The sequence below is a fragment of the Lissotriton helveticus genome, chromosome 12 (assembly GCF_964261635.1).
Source record: "Lissotriton helveticus chromosome 12, aLisHel1.1, whole genome shotgun sequence".
NCBI lineage: Eukaryota > Metazoa > Chordata > Amphibia > Caudata > Salamandridae > Lissotriton > Lissotriton helveticus.
In genome coordinates this window covers 268810109-268836701 of record NC_136073.1, presented here as the reverse complement: position 1 = coordinate 268836701, position 26593 = coordinate 268810109, and the positions used below count along the sequence as shown (strand labels likewise).

Sequence of the window (26593 nt, the reverse complement as noted above, 5' to 3'; positions counted from 1 at the left end):
CTCTCAGAGGTCAGCCCTTTCTCCGCGGCAAGTTTCGAGCCGGTAGACTCTCCAGGAGCCCCCCAGCACCAATACCCTGGGTACCCAAGCCTTGCAGCAGTCAAGGCTTGTGAAGTGTCCAGTCCTATCGCCAATCCTGCCAAGACCGACCTACTGCCGAGGCATGTCAGCATCACTAAAGCCAGCACCTTGAGTGGCCCTGCTTACCCTCATCACCAGCTCGACCCCAAGAAGTGAGAGCCTCCAACGCAAGTGACCCGCAGGACAAAACACCTGGGCAATCGAGCCCCATAGCTTGAGACTGAGCCAACCAACAGTGCCCACTTGCTCTCAAGACCCTCAAGAGCGAAGCCCACCTTTGGGTTCTGCTGGACTTGTCCTCAAGTGCCCACTTGCAACCTTTTTCTCGTTACAGGGTTCTCCATTGACTGGTCTGTGTAGCGCTCCAGGCTACTATCGTGACCAGGACCTCTGCATCTGGACACACCAGGGCAGGTAAAACCAAACGGCTTGTGGTTCTATAAAGCGTGGCCCCTAAGCACCTTAAATCCAAGAGATCAACTCTAACAACCGTTTGCAAGTATACATATACAGTATATGTTTTTCCCATAGGATAACCTTACCGCATTAAAGCTCAAGCCTCAAATCTGACAACTTTTGTATTTTACTGTGTTTCTCTAAAAACAAGGGGCCCGATGTAGGTAATTTTTTATTACCGGTTCATAAATACCGACTCATACCGAATCGGTATTTATGAACCGGAAACCCAAAGGTAGGTAAAAATCCGGTAAAAAATACCGAATCGGTATCAATCGGTATTCAAACTCGGTAAATACCGATTCGGTATTTACCGAATCAGTAATATCCGAGTCGGTAACACCCATACAACCCTATGGCCTTCCAGTCCCATAGGAATGAATGGGAGACACCGAACCTGAATTTACCGAATCGGTATTTACCGATTCGGTAAATACCAATTCGGTAAATTCCGATATCGAAAATTCGAATACATGACATGTGAGCCTGTGCACCAATCAGGGACACCCACCACACCCCACAACAAAGCATCTGAGAGATCAACCAATCAGGTGCAAGTACCACACCCCAGTACCTGGAGGTGGCCACACCCATGCAGGTGCAGAGCAACAGAACTGCAACAGAACTGCAGAGAGAGCTGGAGGGGAGACAGAGGAGCAGGCTGCACTGAGACCAGCAGAGAAACAGCATGGAGTCCCAGGAGGCACAAAAGGAAGGAGAGGACAGAAAGAGGAAGGTTAAATTCAGCCCAACAGAGCTCCAGGTGCTGGTGGAGGAGGTTGTGCAGCACTACAGCCAGCTGTTCGGGAGACAGTCTCTGCAAGTAGCTGAGTCTGTTAAGAGGAACACCTGGCTGGCAATACAGAGCAAGGTCAATGCCCTAGGAGTGACCCACCGAGAAATTGACGACATGAAGAAGAGGTGGTATGATCTGAGTCACGCATTACTCGAATCACTACCGCTATTCTGCAACTTAGTCTTTCCTCACTCTTCATAACCACGTGAGCGCGAACACATGACCCTTAGCGAACACCGCAGCCGGTAGTCAGGCTGCTACCAGCGCTGATGAATGGAACGCCTTTGGCAGAACCCCAGAACCTTTCCCACAGGTTAGTCCCGTTTCTCAATATATGAGAACGGAATACCGTATGTAACCTTGCACGTGCTTTTTGCTACAACCTGAAAGTAATTCGCTATGCGTAATTTTACCCCCAGATTCATTTCACCGCTACCTTTGAATACACGTAAGACGGCTTCTTTTTCTTACATTTCACCGGTACCTTGGCTTTATTAAGGGTGACCCTATAACCGGACACTTTGATTTTTGTCCCACGCCCCCATTACAGAGTTGATACTCACCATACTTACACGGTACTTTTCCTTTTCTACCGCAGTATCCCTGATGAAGGGGCGCAAAATGGCCCCGAAATGCATTGGATGTATTTAAAATAAGGAATATTGTTATGCTCTGAAAATAAGAGCGAAAGCTTGCAAAAAACAGTAGTAAATGATTACTGATCAATGAAATGAAAAAGTGAATAAAATACCATGAATCACTGATGAAACAGTTTGGAACTCCTAATTGCTTGGGAAAACACATTGTGTGCACACAAGGATGAGATTAGTGGTTCACTGACCTCACATTCTTCTTGTGATTATTTAACGCCGAGGGACACCTGACGTTACTTGTGTGGCACCAACAAATTCGACGAAACTTTCGTACAAACACTGCTGTGCACCCCAGTACATTGTTTTCAGATTGTTACTCCTTCGTGTCCAAACCAACTGGGTTAGCACGCTAAACATGCAACATAATTATGAAGAAATTGCGAAGAGCACTGAGGCTCGTGCCTCTACTTTTGCATTTAAACCTGACGAAGCAGACCGAATCTATGCACTGATTAGGGAAGAGACCACACAGGAGACTACCACGTGCTCAAAAGAGCAATACATAAGACAACTGATATATCTAAGTAAGAGACGTATTAACCAACAACTGCATGCCAGCACACTGGTCAAATATCACCGCAACCAGCGAATACCTAGGGGCCTCAGAATCGCCTTGAAACCATCACTCTGTAAGAACTCCAAAAAATTCCAGGAAAGATGGTTTGAAATCTTGAATAAATGCTCTCTGGACTTGATCCTACTAATTATTGAAGAACTCTCCGGAATACTCGAGGAACTCACCACGGAAATTGAAGAAACATCTAATGAACTATCCAAACTGCTATCCGAGGATGAACTAAAGGAAATCCTAGAAGACGTTCAGACACAGATTAAGAAACACTCTAATGAGATTAATGAACGTAAGATACGCAAGTACAAAAGAGATACTACAGACTACAGATTGGGAGAAGTTTACACTTGGGCGGAGATCTACGCTCAAAAAAGGAGAAATAGACCACCAAACTCTCAAACGGAAACTTCATCTTCTGATAGTGATAGCACACAAAGACCGAAGAAGACCACCACAACTCACATGAGCGCCGACACCAATGTAGCGCAGCAACCAACTACAAGTTTCCAAACAGAACCGAACCCTTTTTTAGAACAGGGCCAGGCACAAAAAGGAGACCCCGGAGAGGACAGAATAAAGGAAAAAGAAAAAGAGAAAGAACCACCAATTACGAGAAGCACAACAGGTACCATCAAGGACAAGAAATCCACGAAGAAGACATAAACAGTGAAGAACTTGTCATCAACATCAGTGAATATCGAATGACCAAACATGAAAAGACACTACTACAAAAAGGCACATCTTTTGTGCCCACAACCAACACGACTAACTTGGAACTGGAAGTCAGTCTATTTAAACTGATGCGGAAATTACGGTTACGCCATTTTTTTGAAAACGTCTTACCGGAACAACCCACCAAAGATCAAGACCAACTGTTAGGGTTAAGACCACACAGCATATTCCAATCACCAGTTAGTCATAAAACCTTGGATTTATTTGAGAACAGAGTCAAGAAGGATCTAGCAAACATCAAACATGGTCAGAAGAGTTCCAGGAACATCACACAAAAAGATAGGGATACTCTCAAAAAATTGTCTCACAATGACCGGATCATATGTACCAAGGCCGACAAAGGGGGTGCGCTAGTTATCATGGATAGAGATATGTATGAACGGAAGACCATGGAACACATCATGGACGCTACAACATACATGAAATTGGATAACAACCCTACAACAGAATACATGAAAACCCTGACGAACATTCTTGAAAGAGCGCACGAAGCAGGCACAATTAATGACAGGACCAAAAACTTCCTGATCAAAACCAACCCTAAGAGCCCTACACTCAGAATGGTACCAAAAATCCATAAAAATCTTAAGGACCCTCCTATGAGACCCATAGTCTCTACGTGTGGAAGTCTACATGAACCGATTGGCCAACTCCTGGACAAATATTTACAGCCAACGGTGCAGCCCATGCGGACATACACCAAGGATACCACACATTTCATTTCAAAGCTCAATGACCTTCAGATCGATCCACAAGACCACCTAATCCTCTGTACTGCTGATGTCCGAGCCTTATACACCTCTATACCTCATTCTCTGGGGATAGAAGCTATTGAGCAAGCGCTCCTCAAAACAGACTTAGGCATTGACTTCCAAACATTCCTGATGGAACTGATGCTCTTCATCCTATACCAGAGCTACTTTAAATATAACGACTGTTGGTACCAACAACTTGTAGGCATGGCAATGGGCAATTCAGCGGCGCCCGTATACGCCAACATCTTTATGCAGCAATATGAGGAAACCCACATTTTCGCCAATGAAGAATGGACAAGAAACCTACTACTCCTAACTAGATATATTGACGATATTTTTATCGTCTGGAAAGCCTCTGAGACTGAACTACAACACCTACTGGAGAAATTCAACCAGATTGACGAACGGATCCAATTGACATGGCAAATTTCTGAAACCACTGTGAATTTTCTCGATGTCAAAATTACCATAAACCAACACAATTTTGAGACTGGTCTCTTCACTAAACCAACGGACCGGAACAACATGTTGCACTTCACGAGTTTCCATGAACCAAACCTCAAGCAACATTTACCATACTCACAAATGGCGCGTGCCAAAAGAATTACATCAGACCCCATTAAATCTAAAAAACGCATTGAGGAGGTGGCCACCAAGTTCCTACAACGAGGATACCCCCAAAACGTTATCGAAGAGTCCAAAGATAAAATTGTCAAAATGGAAAGAACAAAACTCCTACAAACAACTGAGAAAAAGCAACAGACCAGGACAGTGGTAGTCTCAAAATTCTCCACAGCCACCAGGAGATTCAAACAAATTATTAACCAACACTGGCCGTTGTTGAATCTAGAACCAGACTTTGGACAAATCTTCAAAGAACCTCCTTTATTTGCTTTCTCCAGGGCCCAGAACCTGGGTGAACTTATCCGACATAAACCCATCAAAAAACAGAAATTCACAGGCACTAAACCATGCATGAACTGCGGGAACTGTAATTCCATCATCAAAGGTAATGTCATCAACCACCCAATGAGAGGTCACACTATAAAATTAAAGGTGAATGCGACATGCGACTCGAGCAACGTGATCTATGCTCTAAAATGCCCCTGCAGGAAACTGTACATCGGTAAAACTGAGCGCAAAATAAAAACGAGACTTACAGAACACAAATCAAACATCCGATTGAAATCTGTAAAATCATCAATAGCCATGCATTTCCTGGAAGCGAACCACAATATCTCACAGCTCAAATTTATCATCCTTGAAACAATATCAAAAATTGAAGGACGAGACAACACCAAATTCCTTCTTCAATGTGAGAACACCTGGATCTATAGACTTTCTACCCAGAAGCCATTTGGGCTTAACGACAGAATAGAACTTTCCTGTTACCTATAAAAAAAATTGCTCGGCTGAGCAAAAATATGTCTCCTGTGTGAATGTACTGTGTTGCATCACTTTGATACCACCACGTTGAAATATATGTATATTATTGTTTATTATCCATTTTTTCAGAAGTGCTATTTGTATTACTGTTTAACACTCTACACCTTTTAATTTAACTTCCCACACACCCCCCTCTCTCCAACTCATGACTACACCAGACATATACGCATTACTCGAATCACTACCGCTATTCTGCAACTTAGTATTTCCTCACTCTTCATAACCACGTGAGCGCGAACACATGACCCTTAGCGAACACCGCAGCCGGTAGTCAGGCTGCTACCAGCGCTGATGAATGGAACGCCTTTGGCAGAACCCCAGAACCTTTCCCACAGGTTAGTCCCGTTTCTCAATATATGAGAACGGAATACCGTATGTAACCTTGCACGTGCTTTTTGCTACAACCTGAAAGTAATTCGCTATGGGTAATTTTCCCCCCAGATTCATTTCACCGCTACCTTTGAATACACGTAAGACGGCTTCTTTTTCTTACATTTCACTGGTACCTTGGCTTTATTAAGGGTGACCCTATAACCGGACACTTTGATTTTTGTCCCACGCCCCCATTACAGAGTTGATACTCACCATACTTACACGGTACTTTTCCTTTTCTACCGCAGTATCCCTGATGAAGGGGCGCAAAATGGCCCCGAAATGCATTGGATGTATTTAAAATAAGGAATATTGTTATGCTCTGAAAATAAGAGCGAAAGCTTGCAAAAAACAGTAGTAAATGATTACTGATCAATGAAATGAAAAAGTGAATAAAATACCATGATTCACTGATGAAACAGTTTGGAACTCCTAATTGCTTGGGAAAACACATTGTGTGCACATAAGGATGAGATTAGTGGTTCACTGACCTCACATTCTTCTTGTGATTATTTAACGCCGAGGGACACCTGACGTTACTTGTGTGGCACCAACAAATTCGACGAAACTTTCGTACAAACACTGCTGTGCACCCCAGTACATTGTTTTCAGAATGATCTGAGGATCACCACCAAAAAAAAAAACTAGCCACCCAGAGGAAGGAATCAGCAGCAACCGGTGGGGGGAAGAGCCGTGCCCCAAGCCTCACCGACCTGGAGCAGCTGTGGAATCCACCATGGAGCCTGAGAGCATACATGGGATCGGGGATGCTGATAGCTCAGCCAGAGCTGCAAGTAAGAAAGGTAAGATGCATGGACATGTAACCCACCCATTCCCAGACCCCTTCCCCAATGTGGGTGAATCACTCACAATCCAGCACACATGACTGTAGTCCCCAGCAAAGCATCATGGTAGTTGTAGTCATAGGTACATACATCAAAGCTGCCAACACCGAACCCTGCATGCCATGCCACACTCCCCATACACAAACAGTCTAGGCAAATGAAAATGTGTGTCAGGAATCGGTGTTGGGAAAACACGCAGCTGATCATTGTCCATGTCTGTTCACAGGAGAGTCATCGCGCAGAGCAGCGCTGGGAGGGGAGTGTAGTACCACAACAACGTCTGCGAGGGAGCAGGCCAAAGACACAGCTGGACCTAGCACTGTCCCTGAGGATACAACCACATCTCAGGCACCCACAGCAATGGAGCACGACACCACTGCTCAGCCACTGTCGCCCCTGCTGTTCGAGACACAGACTCAGCCAGCACCTGCAGAAGCCACAACACCCAGCTCAGGGTCCCCTGTGCATGTGAGGACAAGGAGGCAGGACGTACCACCTTTAAGGATCCTGGAGAGCTCCGATGAGGAAGTGGTAGAGGCTCCCAGACCTAGTACACCAACAATGGCTGGCCACGCTGGACAACTTGGGTCACTGGGATCTGGCCGTGCAGGTGACCGTGTCCGTAGGGCACGAGAACAGGATGTGCACGGGGTCTTCGCTGGGCTTGAAGCCACAATGGTCAAAGTCCAGCGTATGCAGGCCAAAGGCATCATGGCAGTGCACCGGCAGGTGCGCATCCTGAATACCAGGATGTCGGACATCGATCGGGGGATAGGTGCCATGGCAAGGGGAATGGAGGCCATGAGCAAAGGGATGGAGGCAATGGGCAAAGGGATGGAGCCCATGGCGGAGGGGGTGAGGGACATGGGGGTGCGCATGGGCACCCTCTGTGACAGGCTTGAAAGTGACCACGAAGAGAGGCGCAGGTATAGGCGCGAGGTCAGGCTGCTCAATCAGTCGATTAACCGGTTGGCAACTTCTACCACCCTGCAGTGTCGCCGCTCTGTTAATCTGCAGACTGACATTGTACACTGCTGCAGTGACTTGTCCCGGGGGATGGGGAGGGTGACCTCAGCAATGGAGGCAATGCTGACACAGCTGACAGCCACAGGTGGCAACATGGTCGTTGGGGACACTGAGGAGTCAACGAGCAGGAGTGTGTCCAGCACGCCTGTTCAGGACATTCGTAGGAGCAGCAGACTCCATGCTGATGACACCGGCACCACTGCGCATGTAGACCCCCAGCCACGTGGCTCGCAAAACATCATGCGTAAGCGCAAGCATTGAGAGACATATTGAACACAGGACAGGTCAAAATGAAGTGAACTTTGGCCAACCATTGTGCAAAGTGCAGTTAATTTGATATATGTTTTTTTGGAAGGTGCAGTTGTGTACATTAAAGTGAGTGTTCCAAACACTGGACATGGCTGTGTGTCATCGCTCAATTAGAAGTATCTGTTGGTGATTTCAGCGCGTCGCAGTCGACCATCTGTTGCTGGTGCTGCTCCTGCTGCATTGTGATCTGCTTGTACTGTCCCATCATCAATGTCCTCATGATATGTCAGTTCTATCTCTGTGCCCTCCTTGGTGGCAAGATTGTGCAGCATGGCGCAGGTCGCAAAAATCTTGCAACAGATAATTGGCGTGTACTGACGTGCACCTCCACTCTTATGGAGGCACCTAAATCTACTTTTCAGCAGCCCAAATGTACGTTCCACCACGCAACGTGTTGTTCTGTGTGCCACGTTATAACGCCTGGTGGAGGGGTTCAGGTAGGGGGTGAGCACAAATGACTGCAGGGCATATGCACTGTCCCTGGGTGGGAAAGGATAATTAGATTAGTCACATACTCAGGAGTGCTCCTTCTGCATGAACTGTCAGGGTGTCTCACACATACTTACCCAGCAGGTATCCATCACCAAAATCACCAGCCACAAGGCGTCTGTATATCTCACTGTTGGTGAATATGTAGGAGTCGTGGGTACTCCCAGGATATTTGGCTACAATGTCCGTTATCATGTTGCTAGCGTTGCAGATCACCTGCACATTGATTGAATGTGTGGACTTCCGGTTTCTGTATATGTGCTCAGTTGCTGCAGGTGGGCATAGTGGGATGTGCGTCCCATCGATACAGCCAATGATGTGCGGGAACTGCGCAAGTTGATAGAACTCAGTTTTTGTCCTTGCTAGTTCTGCAGGTGTCTCAGGGAACTCAATGTAGTGCTCCATCCTCTGCATCATGCCGTTTAGGAATTTTCTGAAGAAGCGTGACAGGCAGCTCTGGGACACTCTACCTACAGAGACTATCACGTGCTGGTAGCTCCCAGAGGCAAGAAGGTGTAGGCAGCACAGCACCTGTACATGGGGTGGGATGGCGTGTGCTCTTGGGGTTATGGGTGGAGGTCCCTGATCAAGTCCAGGATGGTTCTGGGGTGGAGTCGGTACCTTTGCAGGATCTCTGCTTCAGTGAGTTGGAAGAGGGTGATCCTCTGCCTATATACCTGCTCCTCCCTTAGCCAGACCCTCTCTCCTGCTGCCTGTATCCGTAGCCGCCTTGCAATAACGTAGAAAGCCGCCATTGTGGGTGTACAGTTGCATTTTGGGAGCTTCTTATATATCCTGTTCCTGGTTTCCACCTGCTTCCAATCCAGGTTAAATACCGACTCTTAAATACCGGATTTCACGAAATTCGGTATTTCCTGACTTTGTTACATCTCAAATGGCCTTTTTTACCACTTCTTATTTACCGACTCGGTAAATATGAATCCGGTATTTACCGATTCGGCAACTTACCATTTCTTATTTACCGATTCGGAGAAAATGTATTCGGTAAATTCTGAATCGTGTAATACCGAATCGGTGTTTTACCGACTGGTATTTACTGATTCGGTACGTTTTTGGTGACATACATCTCGATGCACTAATACCGGTCAGTAATGGCCGAATTTACCGATTTTCGGCCGTTACCGACCGGTATTTGGCTACCTACATCGGGCCCAAGAACTCCAAAAGGACTTACCTGATTCAGATGATTTTGGTGTCCAAATAAATATAAAAATTAAAGTAATTTTTCTAAATTGGGCTCAAATTTCTTCTTGAGTGTGTGTCTCATGTATTGGCTCTGTGTGTACAACAAATGTTCAGAAATTCCCCTCTGATACACCTAAAGCTGCTCAATTACACTACCACAAAATAGAGCACTTTGGGATTGTTAAAGCAAGCCCCTGTAAACCAATAAGGTTTGTCTGCACAGTGTACCTCATTTTGGAACACTATGTAAAAAAAGCCAGCTTCCTAAAGAGGCCCATTGAGCCACTTCTAACTGCTTTCCCGAACCATACTCCAGGATTTATATACTTACTCTTTCTCAGCCATCAGCTGTGCAATCTGTTTGCTCTGTTCCCGTATTCTGCACCCCAATTTCTCGTTGGCGTCCCTGTAACAAAACACAAATATAACTGACTTGCGAACAACCAATAGCATGTTGTAAAACAAGCAGAGGAAGGCAAGACTGGAAGGAAAAGTGGAGGAGTACTAGGGACTCTGGTTTGAAGACCCACTTACTTCTGCTCCTTGACCCACTGGTTCACATTAGAAACAACCAGCTCACTCTCCCTATGGAGTCTTCGGCTGTCTGACCGCGATGCATCAAGGGATTGCCGCAGTGCTTCCACCTACAAGATATGGAAAGAAACAAATGTAAACCAACAGGCACACTGACTCGCTGCCTCCGGCCATGCACACTTAGAAGGACCTACTCTGGCACACAATGCGTCCAGGGTCTGCATGTGTGCACACCAAAGCACCTTCTTTCTCTCAGTAAACAAACTAAACACTCACTGACACCCAACACTCACATTTAGCATTGTTTCTCTCCGAGTGACTCCTCCTCAATGTAAGCACATGCGCTCCTATCACACACAGACTGAGCGCCCACTTACTCCTACTAAACAAACATCACCTGCTCTCGCACAGAAGAACAAGTTACTTACCTTCTGTAACGATATATCTGTAAGAGACATATATTAGTTATAGATTCCTTACCTTAGAAATACCCCCACGTTATTCTCAGCAGTACCCCTGCACGTCGGTAGGTGGCTTTGGTTTGAGTCCCTGTTCGTCATTGGCATCATGATCGCCGGAATAAAGTCGGGGTATCTATTAAGACACCGCACATGCGCGCTGACGTCAGTAATTTACATGACATTCCACGCCAGAAGCGCAGAGCCATGCAAGACACTGACAACTGGTGCACAAAACTAGGGCTCTGAAAGGGAGTCCCTTACTCTAGAAGTCAGTTTGCAGAACAGGAAGGATGGGTGAGATGGTAAGGAATCTATAACTGATATGTGTTTCATACAGATATATCGTTACCGAAGGTAAGTAACTTGTTCATCTGAAAGAGACAATTAGTTATAGATTCCTTACCTTAGAATAGATTCCCCAGCAATACCGACCCCGGAGGTGGGTCTGCGAACTAAGTTCACACCAGAAAATCCTAGAGAACCGAATGGCCAAAGAAGCCCTCTCTCCGGACTTGACTATCCAGGCAGTAATGTTTAGTGAACATGTGTAGCGATGTAGATGAAGCCTACAAGATAGTTTGGTACACACAAGACCGAAATCACATTCTTACAATGGCACAAACACACTGTGGAACCTTCCACCAGTTCGAGGCCACTATCCATGTGGCTCGTGTAGCGTGTGCCCCCAGACCGGCAAGACAGAATCTGTGGATATTGGCTCAGGGAGGCCATGGATCTTGAAAACCCATACAAACTGCAACTCGGATCGAGTCATTTATATGATTACATGTCCGTGTTCATTGAGATACATAGGCCATACATCACGGAAAATCAAACTTCTCATCAGCGAACATAAAAGCACAGTTCGCTGCAACAAACAATCCACATGCCTTACCAATCACTTTCTTGCGCTTAAACACAAAGCAGACGACATGCAATGGCTTGTATTAGAACGCCCGTTCATTCCACCGCATGTCAGTGACATCTCAAGATTTCTTTTTATTAAAGAACAAAAGTAGATTTTCAAACTTAAATGCGACACTGGTGGCCTCAACGATAGCATCCCATGGGTCTCATTATGATTTGAGGTTCACCATCCTCCTATACATACCAATGAACCCTTTGCGGTCTCACTGCTAGAACATACCCTAGATGTAGTCCGAATGGGAGCCTCCCATTCCTTTTTTTCCTGCTGTGTACAGCTGCAGAGACTAAAGTACTTACATACATTAATTTTGGATAACCAGCTAACATACATGTTGTGGCCCGTTTTGGTGCTGCATCGACATTAACATTGTTACTTCCTCAAACTCATCATTTTTTCTTAGATTGCAAATTCACACACCTGTGCAGGTCAATGAGTGTTATTGAGGTCGTTTAATAATAGATAGTTTGACTATTACCTAATACAACCAGCTACCATACGCATACTGCGTGAGTTGACAACACTTTTAGCATTACATCTCAGAACCTCGTAACCTCCTGAGGCGGAAGCCGGGAGTTATTTGTATCATTTTCAAAATTTGTGTGTCACTTGTACTTTGCTGATTTTAATAGCACACCACGCCCCCCGCCCTGCTCGGTATAAAACGCTGATCACTAGCGTTCTCTGCCAGTACCTCGTAACCTCCTGAGGCGGAAGCCGGGAGTTATTTGTATCATTTTTTTAATTTGTGTGTCTCTTGTACTTTGCTGATTTTAATAGCACTTACCCTTCCCTGGCACTACAGGACTCGGCTCCTGTGATCACCGCACAACTGACTCTGCGCTGTCTGCGGACTTCGAATATCAAACAATTCCCGCCGCCATTGCCGGCGTGCCGCGAGGCCACGCCCCCCGCCCTGCTCGGTATAAAACGCTGATCACTAGCGTTTTCTGCCAGAACCTCGTAACCTCCTGAGGCGGAAGCCGGGAGTTATTTGTATCATTTTTAAAATTTGTGTGTCACTTGTACTTTGCTGATTTTAATAGCACGCCACGCCACGCCCCCCGCCCTGCTTGGTATAAAACGCTGATCACTAGCGTTCTCTGCCAGTACCTCGTATCCTCCTGAGGCAGAAGCCGGGAGTTATTTGTATCATTTTTAAAATTTGTGTGTCACTTGTACTTTGCTGATTTTAATAGCACTTACCCTTCCCTGGCACTACAGGACTCGGCTCCTGTGATCACCGCACAGCTGACTCTGCGCTGTCTGCGGACTTCGAATACCAAACAATTCCCCCCGCCATTGCTGGCGTGCCGTGAGGCCACGCCCCCTTGGAGGCCCCGCCCTCCCTTTCCCCTTTATATTATGTGCATTTATCGTATCCTCAGCGGACGGGCGCAGCGGGCGCGCCGTTTGCGCGCCGAAGGCACGCCCGTCTTCGCCTCTCGCCGGTCCCCCTGCTCAAAATTCATGGACTGGTTTTCGTTATGATAGAGAATGTCTCCGCGCACTCAACTCGGGCCAGAGATGTAACAAGCTAGTTGGTTGCCTCGGTCAGACTGGCCTACAATGTAAGTCCTGTAACTTTGTCACACCCAAACCATGCCTATCTGGACATAAAGCCAGTATGCCTAAACACATCCCTCTCACGGTCCTCCAACTTAATGTCAGGTCCCTTGTAAAGCACCACCCTGAGGTTAATACTCTCTTAACCGATGAGAACCCAGATATCCTATTCCTATGCGAAACATGGCTCCAGGAAGAGCTGACCAGCATTCCGAGTCTTACGCTGCCGGAGGGCTTCTCTATGAAATCTATTAATAGAGATACTAGGGGAGGTGGCATAGCCGTCATTTACCGAACGCTATACTCCTGTTCTTTTCTGAAGGAAGACATCAAGGGGTGTGAAAGTGCCCGGTTTAAAATCACTACAGGCCCCCACTTCTCCCTTTCCGGCCTTTACATTCACCGACCTCCGGGTCCCGCCTCTAAGTTTATTGAGGAACTCCTAGAGGTAGCACATGCCCTGGTAGTGACCTCGGCCAACTTTTCTATACTGGGAGATCTTAACCTCCACTTTGACTCCACTTCGGACCCCACTATCAGAAACCTTCTGGCGGATTTAACTGCTTTACAGCTGACTCCTCTTATTCACACCACTACGCACTCTGCGGGCCATTTACTTGACCCCGTTTTTACCAACATCCAGGAGGCCAGAGCTGCCCTACCTAAACCTATGGGATGGAAGGACCACTTTCTCATCAAATTCACGATATTGGTAAACAAACTGTCCAATAAAGTTTTGCCTCCCTCTTGTCTTAAGAGACCTTGGCATAAACTACAAACTGATGATCTCTTTACCACCCTGGGAGAATTCCATCACAAAGCCACTAATGATATCAACACGTCCTATGCTGCTTTTCAGGACTGGATCATTAAAGGACTTGACACCCTTATACCAGCTAAATGGACTAGAGGACGTAGCTCCCCCTCTAACCCTTGGTATAACGAAAGTCTGAAACTCTTGCGAAAAGAAGGTAAAGTAGCCGAACGTAACTGGAGAAAGGAGTATAATGACAGGGACAAAGCTCTTTACCTGTCCAAATTAAAATTGTACCACAAAGCCATACGCGCGGCTCGCGCGTCTTTCTACGCAAAAGAAATCAACTCCAGCTCCAACCCTACAAAAACCATCTTCAAACTGGTGCAAAAACTTCAAAACTGCGGCAATCTAGCCTCCTGCATTACCTCCACACAGCAATGCGAGGATCTCGCCACCTTCTTTATCGAAAAGGTGAGGAAAATCTACAGTGCCTTCTCACAGGACTCCTCCGATCCCACTAAGTCCTCCAACCCTTCTATCAAAGGCACCAGGCTATCACTTCTACCCGATATCTCCCATGGTGATCTAGCCAAACTCTGTAGAAAGGTTAAGTCCGGCTCCCCGTCAGATCCCATGAGACCGGCTCAATTCATTGAGTCTTTGGACTTCTTCCTCCCCTCATTGGCCACGCTTCTAAATCTCTCCTTCTCTTCGGCAGTGGTCCCTACCTGTTGGAAACAAGCTTGGGTCACCCCCATTATTAAAAAGCCGACCTTAGACCCCACAAAGTCGGAAAACTTTAGGCCCATCTCGCTGCTCCCCTGGGTGTGTAAGCTAGCAGAAGCTCACGCAAATAATGTCCTGTCACATCACATGGCCCAAAATAACATCTTGGACCCATCTCAGAATGGGTTCAGGCCAGGCCAGATAATGTCTTTTTCACTTTTACATACTTACCTACCGATTACCACAGATCATACTCAGTTCTGGTAGGGTGGTTCGCAACCACGGATGTATTCATTTTCCCTAATATTCTGTTGAATTTTGTTGCACATCGTTTAATATTGCAGTAGCATACCATTCTTGTTTAGGTCCTGACAAAAGCCGGTCATTGTTACCCTTACGGCTGAAACATGTTGACCTCACCTATTGCCAAAAGATAATCATTTTTCCATACTATCAGGTTGTTTTTTAACAATGACATTTGGACGATCTTGAATAAACATATTTTCCGCCCGTATAGTCATTTTTAGTCATCACATTCACTATGCACTGCACACCACCAGCACTAACATATTTTGATAGCACTTTGGCTGAGTCCATCAGGAGATTGAAGTCGAGTGTCAAACAGTTAGCCTACGGGCAGTTTTGGCGACACAGACTTTACTCCTACATTTCCCAGATGACGATGCTCCGCCAGAGTGGTGGGCTGATGGGATCTGTTCATAAGCCTGGTGCTAATCAAATTATCTGTGTTTGATGGGCTTTCCTTCTGAGCATATGAATTAGGTTTGACAAATTGACCAACAATCTTCTATTTTGTTATATATGTATTGTACCAGGGGTGTGGAGATTATTTTAGTCGGTAAACATTATCCCCTAGACCCTCTTTTATCCCCAAAAAAATTCACATGTGTAGTGATGCCCACATGGCAGCCTGGCAAATATCACCGAGGGGGACTCCACTTCCCAAAGCAGTAGTGGCTGCTGTCGGCCTTGTGGAATGGGCACGCAGTCCTACTGGAGGTTCCTTTTTTGCCAAGGAGTAACACATCTTAATGCAAAGGACGAGCCATTGAGAGATGGTCCGTTTTTGCAAAGCCTGACCTTTCTTGGCGCCAACATAGCCAACAAAGAGTTGATCGGCCACCCGGAATTGTTTTGTGCGATCCCAAAAAAATGATAACTCACGTTTTGGATCTAGACAGTGGAGTCTCTCCTCCTTGGAAGGATGCGGGGTTGGGAAGAAGGTGGGCAAAGTGATGGTCGGCCTACCTGCCAAGATAACGTTACAGGCTTCGGGAGGAAGGTCAAAAACTGTCAAATGGTGCCACTCAATTTCCACACAAGGAGGTGGAGAATGAACAAGTTCGGGTCGAGGACCACTCCTGCTGCTGCGACAGAAGATCCTCATGAAGAGGCAGTCTGATCGGAAGATCGATGGCCATGCTCAAAAGCTCGGGATACCAGACTCTTCATGCCCAGTTGGAGCCACAAGAATGACGTGGGCCCTGTCGCGCTTGATCTTCTTCAGCATTCTGGGCAGAAGTGGTATTGGCCCGGCCTGCGTCATAACAGATACGCCAGCTTCCCAATTGTTATGTGACGCGTTGGCCAAGGCTTTGAGGATAAAATTGCAACTATCCTGAGTAATTTGAATCCTCAGGTACCTGTGGCTGCTTCTCTAACCACTTTGGAGAGGGAGAATGGGAAGGCCCGGTTGGACAGTTTTCCTCTTCCTTCCCTTCTGGAGTTTTGCTCTCTAGCGGATGGAGTAACCTCTGGCTCTCCCCTTGATGTGCTTCCGCATAAATTCTGGAAGTTGTTTAGGGATGAACTTTTTCCTCCACTCCATGCAATTTGCTGTCAATCTCTTGACTCTGCCTTGGTTCCGGATAATTGAAAACTTGCGGTAGTCTCTCCACTACTGAAAAAGGAATCATTGGACCCTTCCTGTCCAGGAAATTATCGACCTATATCATTGCTCCCTTTTCCGATTAAAATCCTGGAAAAACTGGTCACAAAACACCTGTCCAGTTTTTTGGAGACAAATGATTACCTGGACTTGACGCAGTTTGGCTTTAGACCAGCCCATGGAACGGAATCAGCTTTGGTGACTGTTTTGAACGACCTTCGTTCGCGTGCGGACCAAGGCCGAGCGGCATTTTTATTGCTGCTCGACATGTCGGCAGCGTTCGATACGGTCAGCCATGGTATCCTGATCAGGAGACTGGAAGAGGCTGGGGTGGCAGGCCGGGCCCTAGACTGGCTGGTTTCGTACCTTGCCGATAGACATCAGGTGGTTGCCCTGCCTCCCTTTAGGTCTTCCATCAAAAGGGATGAGCAGGGCGTTCCCCAGGGCTCGGCCGTCAGTCCCATCCTTTTTAATCTTTATCTCCGTCCCCTGATCAGGCTTATCAAATCTTTTGGCATCGCAGTCACCAACTACGCCGACGACACCCAACTTATCTTCTCTTTTGAGGGTAAGGATGCAGTGTCGCTGGAGACCTTCCATCAGTGCATGGTTAGCACGGCGGAATGGCTGGGTAACAACTCTTTGTAGTTTAATAGTTCCAAAACTGAGGTGCTCCACTGCTCAGTAGATCGCATCCCGCGTCCTCTCCCGCAAGATTTCTGGCCCTTTTCCTTCCAGGGCACGGTATCAGCATCCGACTCGGTCCGCAATCTGGGAGTGATGATGGAATCCAACTTACAACTGGATGGTTTTGTAAATAAAACCGTGTCCATCTGCATGGCGCTTCTGCGCTCGCTGCGGAAGATTCTTCCATTTCTCCCGACCCATGCCAGACCAGAAGTGGTGCGGAGTATCATCCTGAGCAGACTCGACTACTGCAACGCACTGCTTCTGGGGGCTCCTATTACCTTGTTGGGCAAATTGCAGCGGGTTCAGAACTTCGCTGCAAAACTGGCGCTTTCTCGACGGCGTCTTGACTCTTCTTCAGCGGCACTTAAAGATCTACATTGGCTGCCCATTTCCCAGCGTGTGGAATTTAAAGCTTTGTGTCTGGTCTTTCGGGCTCTCCATGGCCAGGGACCGATTTCTCTGCGGGAATTGTTTTCCTGGTATATCCCTACCAGACCTCTGCGTTCGGCTGCGGCTTATTTAGTGGCAGTCCCCAAAATGCGAAGGATTCGGATGGGCGGCCGTTCCTTTGGTTATGCCGCATTCAGGCTGGGGAATGCGCTACCACTGTCCCTCCGTAGCCTGGGAGACCTCTCTTCTTTTAAAAAGGGATTAAAAACTCACCTGTTTCCCAGGACACTGTAGCTGACTGTTAATGTAAGTTTTCTCGTGTACAGGCCATGAATGATCACAGCGCCAGGATACCCGTTGGGTGACAGCTGCGCTTTATAAGTGCGCCATACAATACAATACAATGAGGCCCAGCAGCCTCAAGGTCCTTCTCACCGAAACCCGGGATAAAGGGTGAAACATCAGTATCAAAGCCCGAATATACCGGATTTTCTGCACGGGAGGATAAGCCTGAAACTGCGCTGTATCCAGAACTGCCCAGATGAAAAGGAGCTTCTGAGAGGTAATCAGGTGAGAGTTCGGTACGTTGATAGTGAACCCCAGCGAGTGAAGGAGGTCCACCGTAGTCTGGAGGTGGAAAGCGACAGCCTGGGGCAAACCCGCCTTTCACAGCCAGTCGACCAGATAGGGGGAAGACTTGAACCCCTGATCTGCACAGATGAGCTGCGATCACCGCCATCACTTTCGTGAACACCCGTGGGGCGCTGGTAAGGCCAAAGTTGCCCACGGTACACTGAAAATGCCTGTGACCTACCGTGAACCAAAGGTAACGCCTGTGGGCTGGCAGGATGGGGATGTGGAAGTAAGTGTCCTGCAAATCCAATGCTACCATCCAGTCTCCATGGTCGAAGGCATACGGGACCTTAGCGAGCATCAACATTTTGAATTTCTCTTTCCGGAGGAAGCGCTTGACGTCCCTGAGATCCAACATAGGATTCAGGCCTTATTGGGTACCAGGAAGTAGTGGGAGTAACAACCAGGACCTACTTCTGGAACAGGGACTCGCTCGATAGCTACATTGGCCAAGAGAGCCATAACTTCCTGAAGAGGAGGGCCAAGTGATCCTCCGACATGCAATTGAGTGTGGGTGGCATGGAGGGAGGGGTAGTCTTGAAGAGGAGGGAGTAGTCCCTTGGGACTAGTTGCAAAACCGATCTGTCCAACGTGATGTTGTGTCAGTGGGGGAGGAGATGGCGGATCCTGCTGCCCACTGGCAACTGGTGGTCCTTAAAGGTCAGACTAGGAAGGTTTGGATGCTGCTGCAGATGGAGCACTGATGGACTGGCCCACCCGCTGGCCTCCAGACCCACGCCGCTGGGTCCCACGTCCCCGGCGACGCCAAGGCTGGGTAGCTTGTGCCGGCCTGTGGCCCTGCGTAGAATGAGGTGGGGGCACCTCTTCCATAGCCACAAAAGTGGCAAAAGGCAGACTGAATGGGGCGAAAGGTGGCAACGAGGCACAAGGATCTGAATGTAGCTCTAGAGTCCTTAAAGCGCTCAAGGGATGCTAGTGACCCGGTGGCAGTGGGTTCGCATCTGCTGTTGCTGTGTGCGAAGGCCCTGTTCATTTCGCCACTTTGAGTAAAAAAGCGGCACTTTTTAAATTGGTTGTTTTAATCTTGTATTTTGCACTTACTTTTATTCCGTTGTTCCCTGCTCCCCGAGTCCCGATCCGGCACGGCTGAGTGCTGCTTGAACCGGCGGGCTGACGGGGTAGCGGGCGCCATTTTGGACCGGGGCACAGAGGCTGCCCAGGTCAGCGCTGCAGTCCTCGCGCTCCTCCCCTATTTAAAGACCTCCCCATGCGCACGCGCAGTGGACGCGGGTAGCGGGCGCGCCGGCTGCATGCCAAAGGCAAGCCCGTCTGCGCCCGTCCGCGGCCATCCGGGGCAAGGGGCACCCCACTCTGCCCATTTTTTAACTTACTCGTCAGCCCAGCTCCGATCCTTACAAGGTTCGTGGCCACTGGCAGGTTCCACCGTTGCCAACATTTCCAAACTCGGCCTTAGGCTGTTTTCACCCACTCCCCTTCTCACTCCCTGCACTCTGCCCCCGCCCCCTCCCCCCCTTATTTCACCACAGCCACCTCCCTCACCCTGTGCGGCCCCTGCAATCTCGGTCTTTCTTTTGAACACTAGAGCCGCAGTCATGCACTATCATGAACTATTCGTTCTGCTTGACACGCATAAGCCCGACCTTCTGTTTCTCACAGAGACTTGGTTTTGCCCGGACTCCCTGCCAATCTTATTAGCCGCCCTCCCCTCCTCTTACTATGCCCTCCGCGCTGACCGACCGGCTGGGAAGGCGGGCGGTGGCGTTGCCTTGATTGTCCGCTCTGGACTCCATTTTCAGCTATTATCAGCTCCCCCCATCACAGCGGTCGACTATTTAGTCGTGCGCTCTGCCTCCATCCTAACACCTCTGACGTGCTTGCTCATGTATCGCCCTCCACAACAAATTCCGCACTTTCTTCCCGCTGTCCAGGACCTGCTGGCTATCCTGGCGGTGAATAATTCCTCTATCCTAGTGCTAGGTGATTTTAACTTTTGGCCCTCCGACCCTGCTCGGAATCTCTTTCTTCTTTCAATTTTCTGTCCCACGTTCCCACCCCTACCCATATTCACGGTCACACTCTGGACCAGGTTTGGTCGCTCAATTGTCCTGTTTCTTCCCCTATTGTCTCCCCATGTGCCTGGTCTGATCATTTCTTAATGTCCTTTTTCTTGCACCCCAGTCTCGCTAAGAAACCTCCTCTCCCTAGGAATACCTGGGTACGCAATTGGAACCACGTTGACATGACATCCCTCTGCTCCTCTCTCTCTATGCCTCTAGTCCCAAACTTCAAGATCTTTCCTCCTCTTCCCAAGCGGACACTCTAAACAAATGGCTCGCCAGAGGCTGCGATCAAGTGGCCCCCCTAAGACGATTTACTGCCAGGCGCGCCAACGACGCAAATAGATGGTTTAACGCCGAACTCAAGGAGAAAAAATTGGCAGTATGGCAGGCAGAGTGCGCTTGGAGACGCGCCTACTGTCCTACTCTCAAGCTACAATATACCACACTTCTTAATCAATACAAGAAGTCCATTCTCTCTGCCAAGACCGACTATTTCTCCTCAAAAATGTTGTCCGCTGGAAACCAATCGAGAGAAATCTTTACAATTGTGCAGGACCTGGCTTACTCGGACAGAGTCACCCTCAAACCCTCCCCTTCTCAGGCCCTCTGCGACTCAATAACTATTTCATGGAGAAAATCATAACTATTAAGTCCAACATCTCTCCTCCCTCTCTCTCTTTTTCGGATCCTCAGCCCTCGCCTGCCTGGTCGTATCTTGACCACATTCCCCCTCTGACCAGAGAGATGTTTCTGTCTCTCCTCCGAATGGTAAAGTCAGGCTCTCCATCTGACCTGCACACATCTTGAGACAAATCTATCTAGCTTGTCCTCCCTCCCCCCCCCCTCACTTTCCTCAATAACTCCCTTGCCCAAGGCATTGTTTCACAACTTCACAAATCCGCGACAATAATTCCCATCCTAAAGAAGCCCGGTGCAGACCCCTCTTCACTTGTAAACTATCGCCCTATTTCTCTCCTACCTTTCCTAGGAAAAATATTGGAACGCCACGTCACCAAAGTGCTCAGCGCCTTCGCTGAGGAGAATGGCTGCTTAGCCTCCCGTCAGGCAGGTTTCCGCCCTGCGCACTCGACGGAGTCCGTAGTCCTCTTCGTTATGGACAACCTCAGAGAGGGTATGGACACCAACCAACCCCAAGCTCTGGTTCTTCTTGATTTATCCGCCGCCTTTGAAACGGTTGACCATCCTCCTTTCCCGTGTCGGGCGGCTGGCATCAGGGGAACCGCTCTGGTCTGGCTTCCTTCCTTCCTGAGGGATCGCACTCAGGCTGTCCACCTGGCTGATTTCTCTGCTCCTTCTTGTAAGGTTCAATGTGGGGTTCCACAAGGGTCTTCTCTGTCCCCCTTCTGTTTAACTTGTACATTTCCCCTCTTATTTTTGCACTACAGCAGATGGAGGTCACGATCAAAAATTATGCTGATGACCTCCAGCTTATTTTTAATTTATCCTCCTCCCCAGAGTCCATCCACAATTTTCAATCTGTTATGTTTTTCATCAGGGACTGGATGAACTACAACCATTTGAAACTAAACCCTGATAAAACCGAGCTGATTTTGACAGGTGGTTGCTCCAGTCCCTGGAACTCTTTGTTTTGATCTTCCTCTTTGGGCTCTCCTCCTTCCCCCTCCTTTTCGGTCAAGACCCTAGGGATAAAATTAAACGCTCACCTCACCTTGCACTCCCAGATTAGCTCAGTTGTTTCATCCTGTTTCCTCACTCTCCGCACTATTCGAAAGATTTCCCGCTTCTTTTCTTTTTCTGCCCTCAAACTTATTCTTTCAGCCATGGTCATCTCCCGCCTCGACTACGGAAATGCTTTGTATACCGGCGTCCCCGCATACAACCTTTGGCGACTTCAACTGGTTCAAAACCAGGCCGCTCGACTTGTTTACAATCTCTCCAAGTCTCATCACGTCACCCCCCTGCTCAAAGCATTGGATTGGCTTCCCATCCGGGAGCGCGCCCTTTTCAAGATGGGCTGCATCACTTTCCAGGCCCGGGCAGGGACGGCCCCTGCCTTTATTACCTCTGAAATTAAGGCCTACCTCCCCAGTAGAGAGCTGCGCTCCTCCTCGCAATCTCTTCTGTTTGTTCCTCACTTCAGGAAGAAGAAGTCCGGAGGCGTTAAATTTTCCACTCTAGCCCCCGCTTTTTGGAACACCCTTCCCCCTCCCCTCAGGTCCTCCTCTCATTACTTGGAGTTCCGAAAAGCATTGAAAACATTACTCTTCACCCAGACTTTCCCACACTAGCGGCTTACCCCGCCCTCTGCCCCCTGGTCCGCATCCCTAGCGCCAAGAAACTGCTTGGTAGTCGTGCGCTTTATAAATATTTTAATTTCAATTTCAAGCACATTGTCCACCTTGTCGCCAAAGAGGCGACGGCCATCAAAGGGCATGTCCAAAAGGGTCGATTGGACATCCCTGGAGAAGCCAGTGGACCTCAGCCAGGCGTAGCGTCTCAAGGCAACTGACGTAGAAATCATTCAACCCAGCGAGTCGGCGGTATCCAGCCCACATTGAATGCAAACTTTGCTGCATCTCTACCCTCTGCGACCGCACGGGAGAGTACAGCCCAGGCCTGCTCCGGGCACTGTGGCAGCACTTGCACGGCCGTGCCCCCCACAGAGTGGGGGTAATGGCCCAAGAGACATGCAGTGTTCACCGACCGCAGCCCTAAGCTCTTGGGGGTCGGGTGTTGGGAGAGGATAATTGGGTAACACAGGTGGCGGTGGCGTTGGGCAATCATCCCATCCGCAGGAGCCCCTGTGCTGGGCATGGACCAAGTGACCAGAAGAATGTCTGTGAGGGCCTCACTGAACGGCAGCAGAAGCACCTTAGTCAGGAGGTTAGTCCTGACTGCCACCGTAGGAAGCTCAAAGCCCAAGGCACACCACACCACAGTGTAGGAGGCTCCCTCCTCCGTGGCCACGGTAGGGGGAGAAAGCATACCAAGGTCTGGGGAGGTAGATAGACCACGGGCCTCGCCCAACTCCTCTCTCCAGTCTGGCTCTTCAAACTGGTCTGCCACAGGATCAACAGACCCCTCCCAGTACTCCTCACCCTCCTCTGGTTACCACTCAGGGTGATAAGGAACGCCAGACTATAACAGTGGTACAAAAGTACCGGCGTTAGTCGACGCCAGTACGGCTACATGCTCAGGTTGAGGGTGAGACCAGGGTCGACGCCGGCCGGGGACATAACCGGCATCAGAGGGAGCGGAGGTGTCGTCTGAGGAAACGGTGCTGGGGGAAGTGTTGTAAAGTCAACCGGCACCGATCCGGACCGAGGCCTGGATCCCTGGGGGCCCTGTGGCATCAAGGCTGGAGCCACCCACATCAAAGACCTAAAGGCCCAAGCTGAGTCCGCGGGGCCAAAAGGCTCACCGGCGGAGTTGTGCTGCCCAAAGATGGAGTGGAGGGCTTTGTAAAATGCAGGAAGCTGGGCAGGGGACGCTCCAGCTCCTGTGAAGGGAGGGATGTTCGGAGCCATGGCCAGTAGGCTTCGCCGGCGGAGCAGAAGGACAATGACCTTCTGCGTCCCCTTGGCTGACGGATGGGGAGAAGGCGAAGAGCGACGGTGCTTATTCGCCTTCTTCTTGTGCTTCGACTTACCTGATGATGGACACTTCGAGGAGGAATGATGGTGGTGACTCCACGACCGGTCCCGTGACCTCCCTCTCGACCGGGACTTCGAGCGGCGCAGAGCTGACTACCGGGCCTCCAGAAGCTTTCGAGACCACTCCTGCAAAGACTTCGGGTTCATGGCCCGACAGTCGTATCACAACTTCGGGTCGTGGACGCCCTCCAGTCACTAGAGGCACACGAAGTGCGGGTCCGTGACCGACATCAACTTGTGACAGGATTTTCAAGACTTGAAGCCAGTTCGACAATGGGACATCCCTTTGTGCACCAGGAATCGAACAACTCGAAAAAGATGTCGACAAAAGTCGAAAAAGTTAGTCAAAAAATTACCAAGGGTACGGCTCTCTCCGGATCTGCGCTGGAAGGTGCGGAAAAAGAAAGAACAGACGTCAGCGCGCAGGGCGGCTTCTAAGTAGATACAGTGATGTAATTCTGGCGATCATGACGCCAAATGGCGAACGTGATGTCGATCAACGCCACCTACCGCGCGCAGGGATACTGCTGAGAAAAAATTCTCTGGATCCAGTCTGATGCCTCAGGGTAATTCTAAGGTAAGGAATCTATAACTAATAGTCTCTTTCAGATAGCCTGCCTTCATGTGCATGCAAACACTGAGCTCAGTCTGTTTCAATGCAGTAAAAGCGTCTGCTACATTTCTCACACAGAAACCACTGCCTCGGTCCAAAACGCTGAAGTGGCCACATTAATGAAGCCGGAACTTAAAGTGGTACTGTCAAGGAAATCAGTACAAACTGGCCCACCTAGCCATAAAACTGGCATACAACTGCTAAACAAGCATTTGCAATACAATAGGTCTCGCATTTGTGAGAGTTTAAGCTATTGCCATTGTAAATGACAATGCCTTTTATTTATCCGTATTGATAATTAACACATAAATAAAATGCGTTGCCATTTACAATGCCAGTAGCTCAAACTCTTGTAAATACAAGACTTATTTTGTTTCAAAGAAGTGGCCACTATTGTCCCGGGCTGCTTGGAAAGTGAAAGCACGCATGGTGCACTGAATGCTGCAGGAAAAGCATATTGTGCCTGCAGTAGGAGAGCATCCTTAAAGAAAATAGTGCTTACAGACTCAATAAGACATACTATGTAACAGTAAAAGTAAAAGGGCTAGTCCTCATTGGAGGTTACAAATGAAGGCAAGGCGGCATTAAGGAGGTACTAAGAAGCCTTTTAACGAATCAGAAGCCAGCATTTAGAAAGGACAATGACATAAGCCAATGAAAAATTTGGGTAGGGAGTGGGCGGAGCTTCAAGACCATGCACGAATACAGCATGCCTTGCAGAGCAACCTATGCACTGCCCAGGCTCAACCTAAAAACCGGGCCACACACTGGACTGTCAGAACAGCCCATCAGGCACTGCAAAACTGCCATATAGACCAGTCCGACCCTGCCAATGGCTTGACTTAGCACAGTCAGGCACATTTGGTGCTGTAAACTAATCTAAAAGTGCACCCTGCATTAGCATGGCTGGGGATTTTCCTGGGTGAAGTCGCTGTGTGGGGTGCATTAATTTGTAATCAATTTGTCTGTATAGCTCTACTAGAGAGGTTGGAGGCGGGACAAAAATCTAACAAAAGAATTACAGAAAGGACCTAAGCACACAGTTTTTGATGCAAAGAATGGTTCTGGAGAGGGAAGGCCTTACCCAAGAAAGAGGGGCTCTGACTTTCACATACTGGTTTATTTAAAGTGTAACACAAATGTAGCTGAAGTAGCTGTACACTACAAGAAGAGCAGCAGCCGCACACTAAAATAAACAGTCACATACGATTACATAAAAACAGTCTGGGAGGAGGAAGGGGCTATGAAAAGACGGGTCTAACTTCGGAGCAGGCTTACATCCTGGAAGAGTCTGTCTGATGACACGTACCTCACTGCAGACAGCTGTGTGCTTTTGCCTTAGTATGTTGAGTTCATTCTGCAGAGCATCTCTCTGTTAACAGAAAAATAATATTAGAACGTAAACAAAGCATAGGTTGTTACATTTAATGAGTTGTTTATCCCTGACCTAGGAATTACTATATTCATGTTTTCAGGGGGTCCTTGCTAACTACAAATAACAACTCTCCTCCTCTGCACTATGCCCAAGAGTGCACATGACGCCACTCCCCACACGCACAATGCCCCTCATTTGGTATAAATACAAGGTAACACATGCCTCACAGTTTATTGTTTATTAGCCAATTAAAACCATAAACACAGCACAATCATACGGTAAAAAAGCAATTAAAAATTAGGAATAAAAGGTCACTACTTCAGCCATTGAACATTGCATGAATGGATTTTTACATTTTCTTTCAACCCTTCCTATCTATAAAAATAAAAATGCCAAATACAGATGATAAATATCTCGTGATGACTGATCAAGCACCGACAATATCCCTAGTTGGAGTAAAGTGAAAATTTGCAGAACTGCCAATTTTCGTTCTCCTAAATACACTGCTATAGGTGGTAAACTGCTTGTGTGCAAGTTCAAGGAGCGGGTGTAGGGGCTAGGATAAGTGGACAATTGTTTTCAGCCAAATAAGGTTCCTAT

At 48.2% G+C, this 26593-nt stretch overlaps 1 protein-coding gene across 8 annotated transcripts in view; it reads right to left on the bottom strand.

The window, feature by feature from the left end:
• PMFBP1 (polyamine modulated factor 1 binding protein 1) overlaps positions 1–26593 on the bottom strand; it is a 2317386-nt gene that overhangs the window by 271511 nt on the left and 2019282 nt on the right. For all 8 annotated transcript variants that reach the window (XM_078668626.1, XM_078668631.1, XM_078668625.1 and 5 more), the window contains 3 exons: positions 25928–25990; positions 10272–10381; positions 10069–10143 (listed from right to left, as the gene is read on the bottom strand). In XM_078668626.1, the coding sequence (XP_078524752.1) occupies positions 10069–10143; positions 10272–10381; positions 25928–25990 (248 nt within the window). The remainder of the gene's footprint in view (positions 1–10068; positions 10144–10271; positions 10382–25927; positions 25991–26593) is intronic.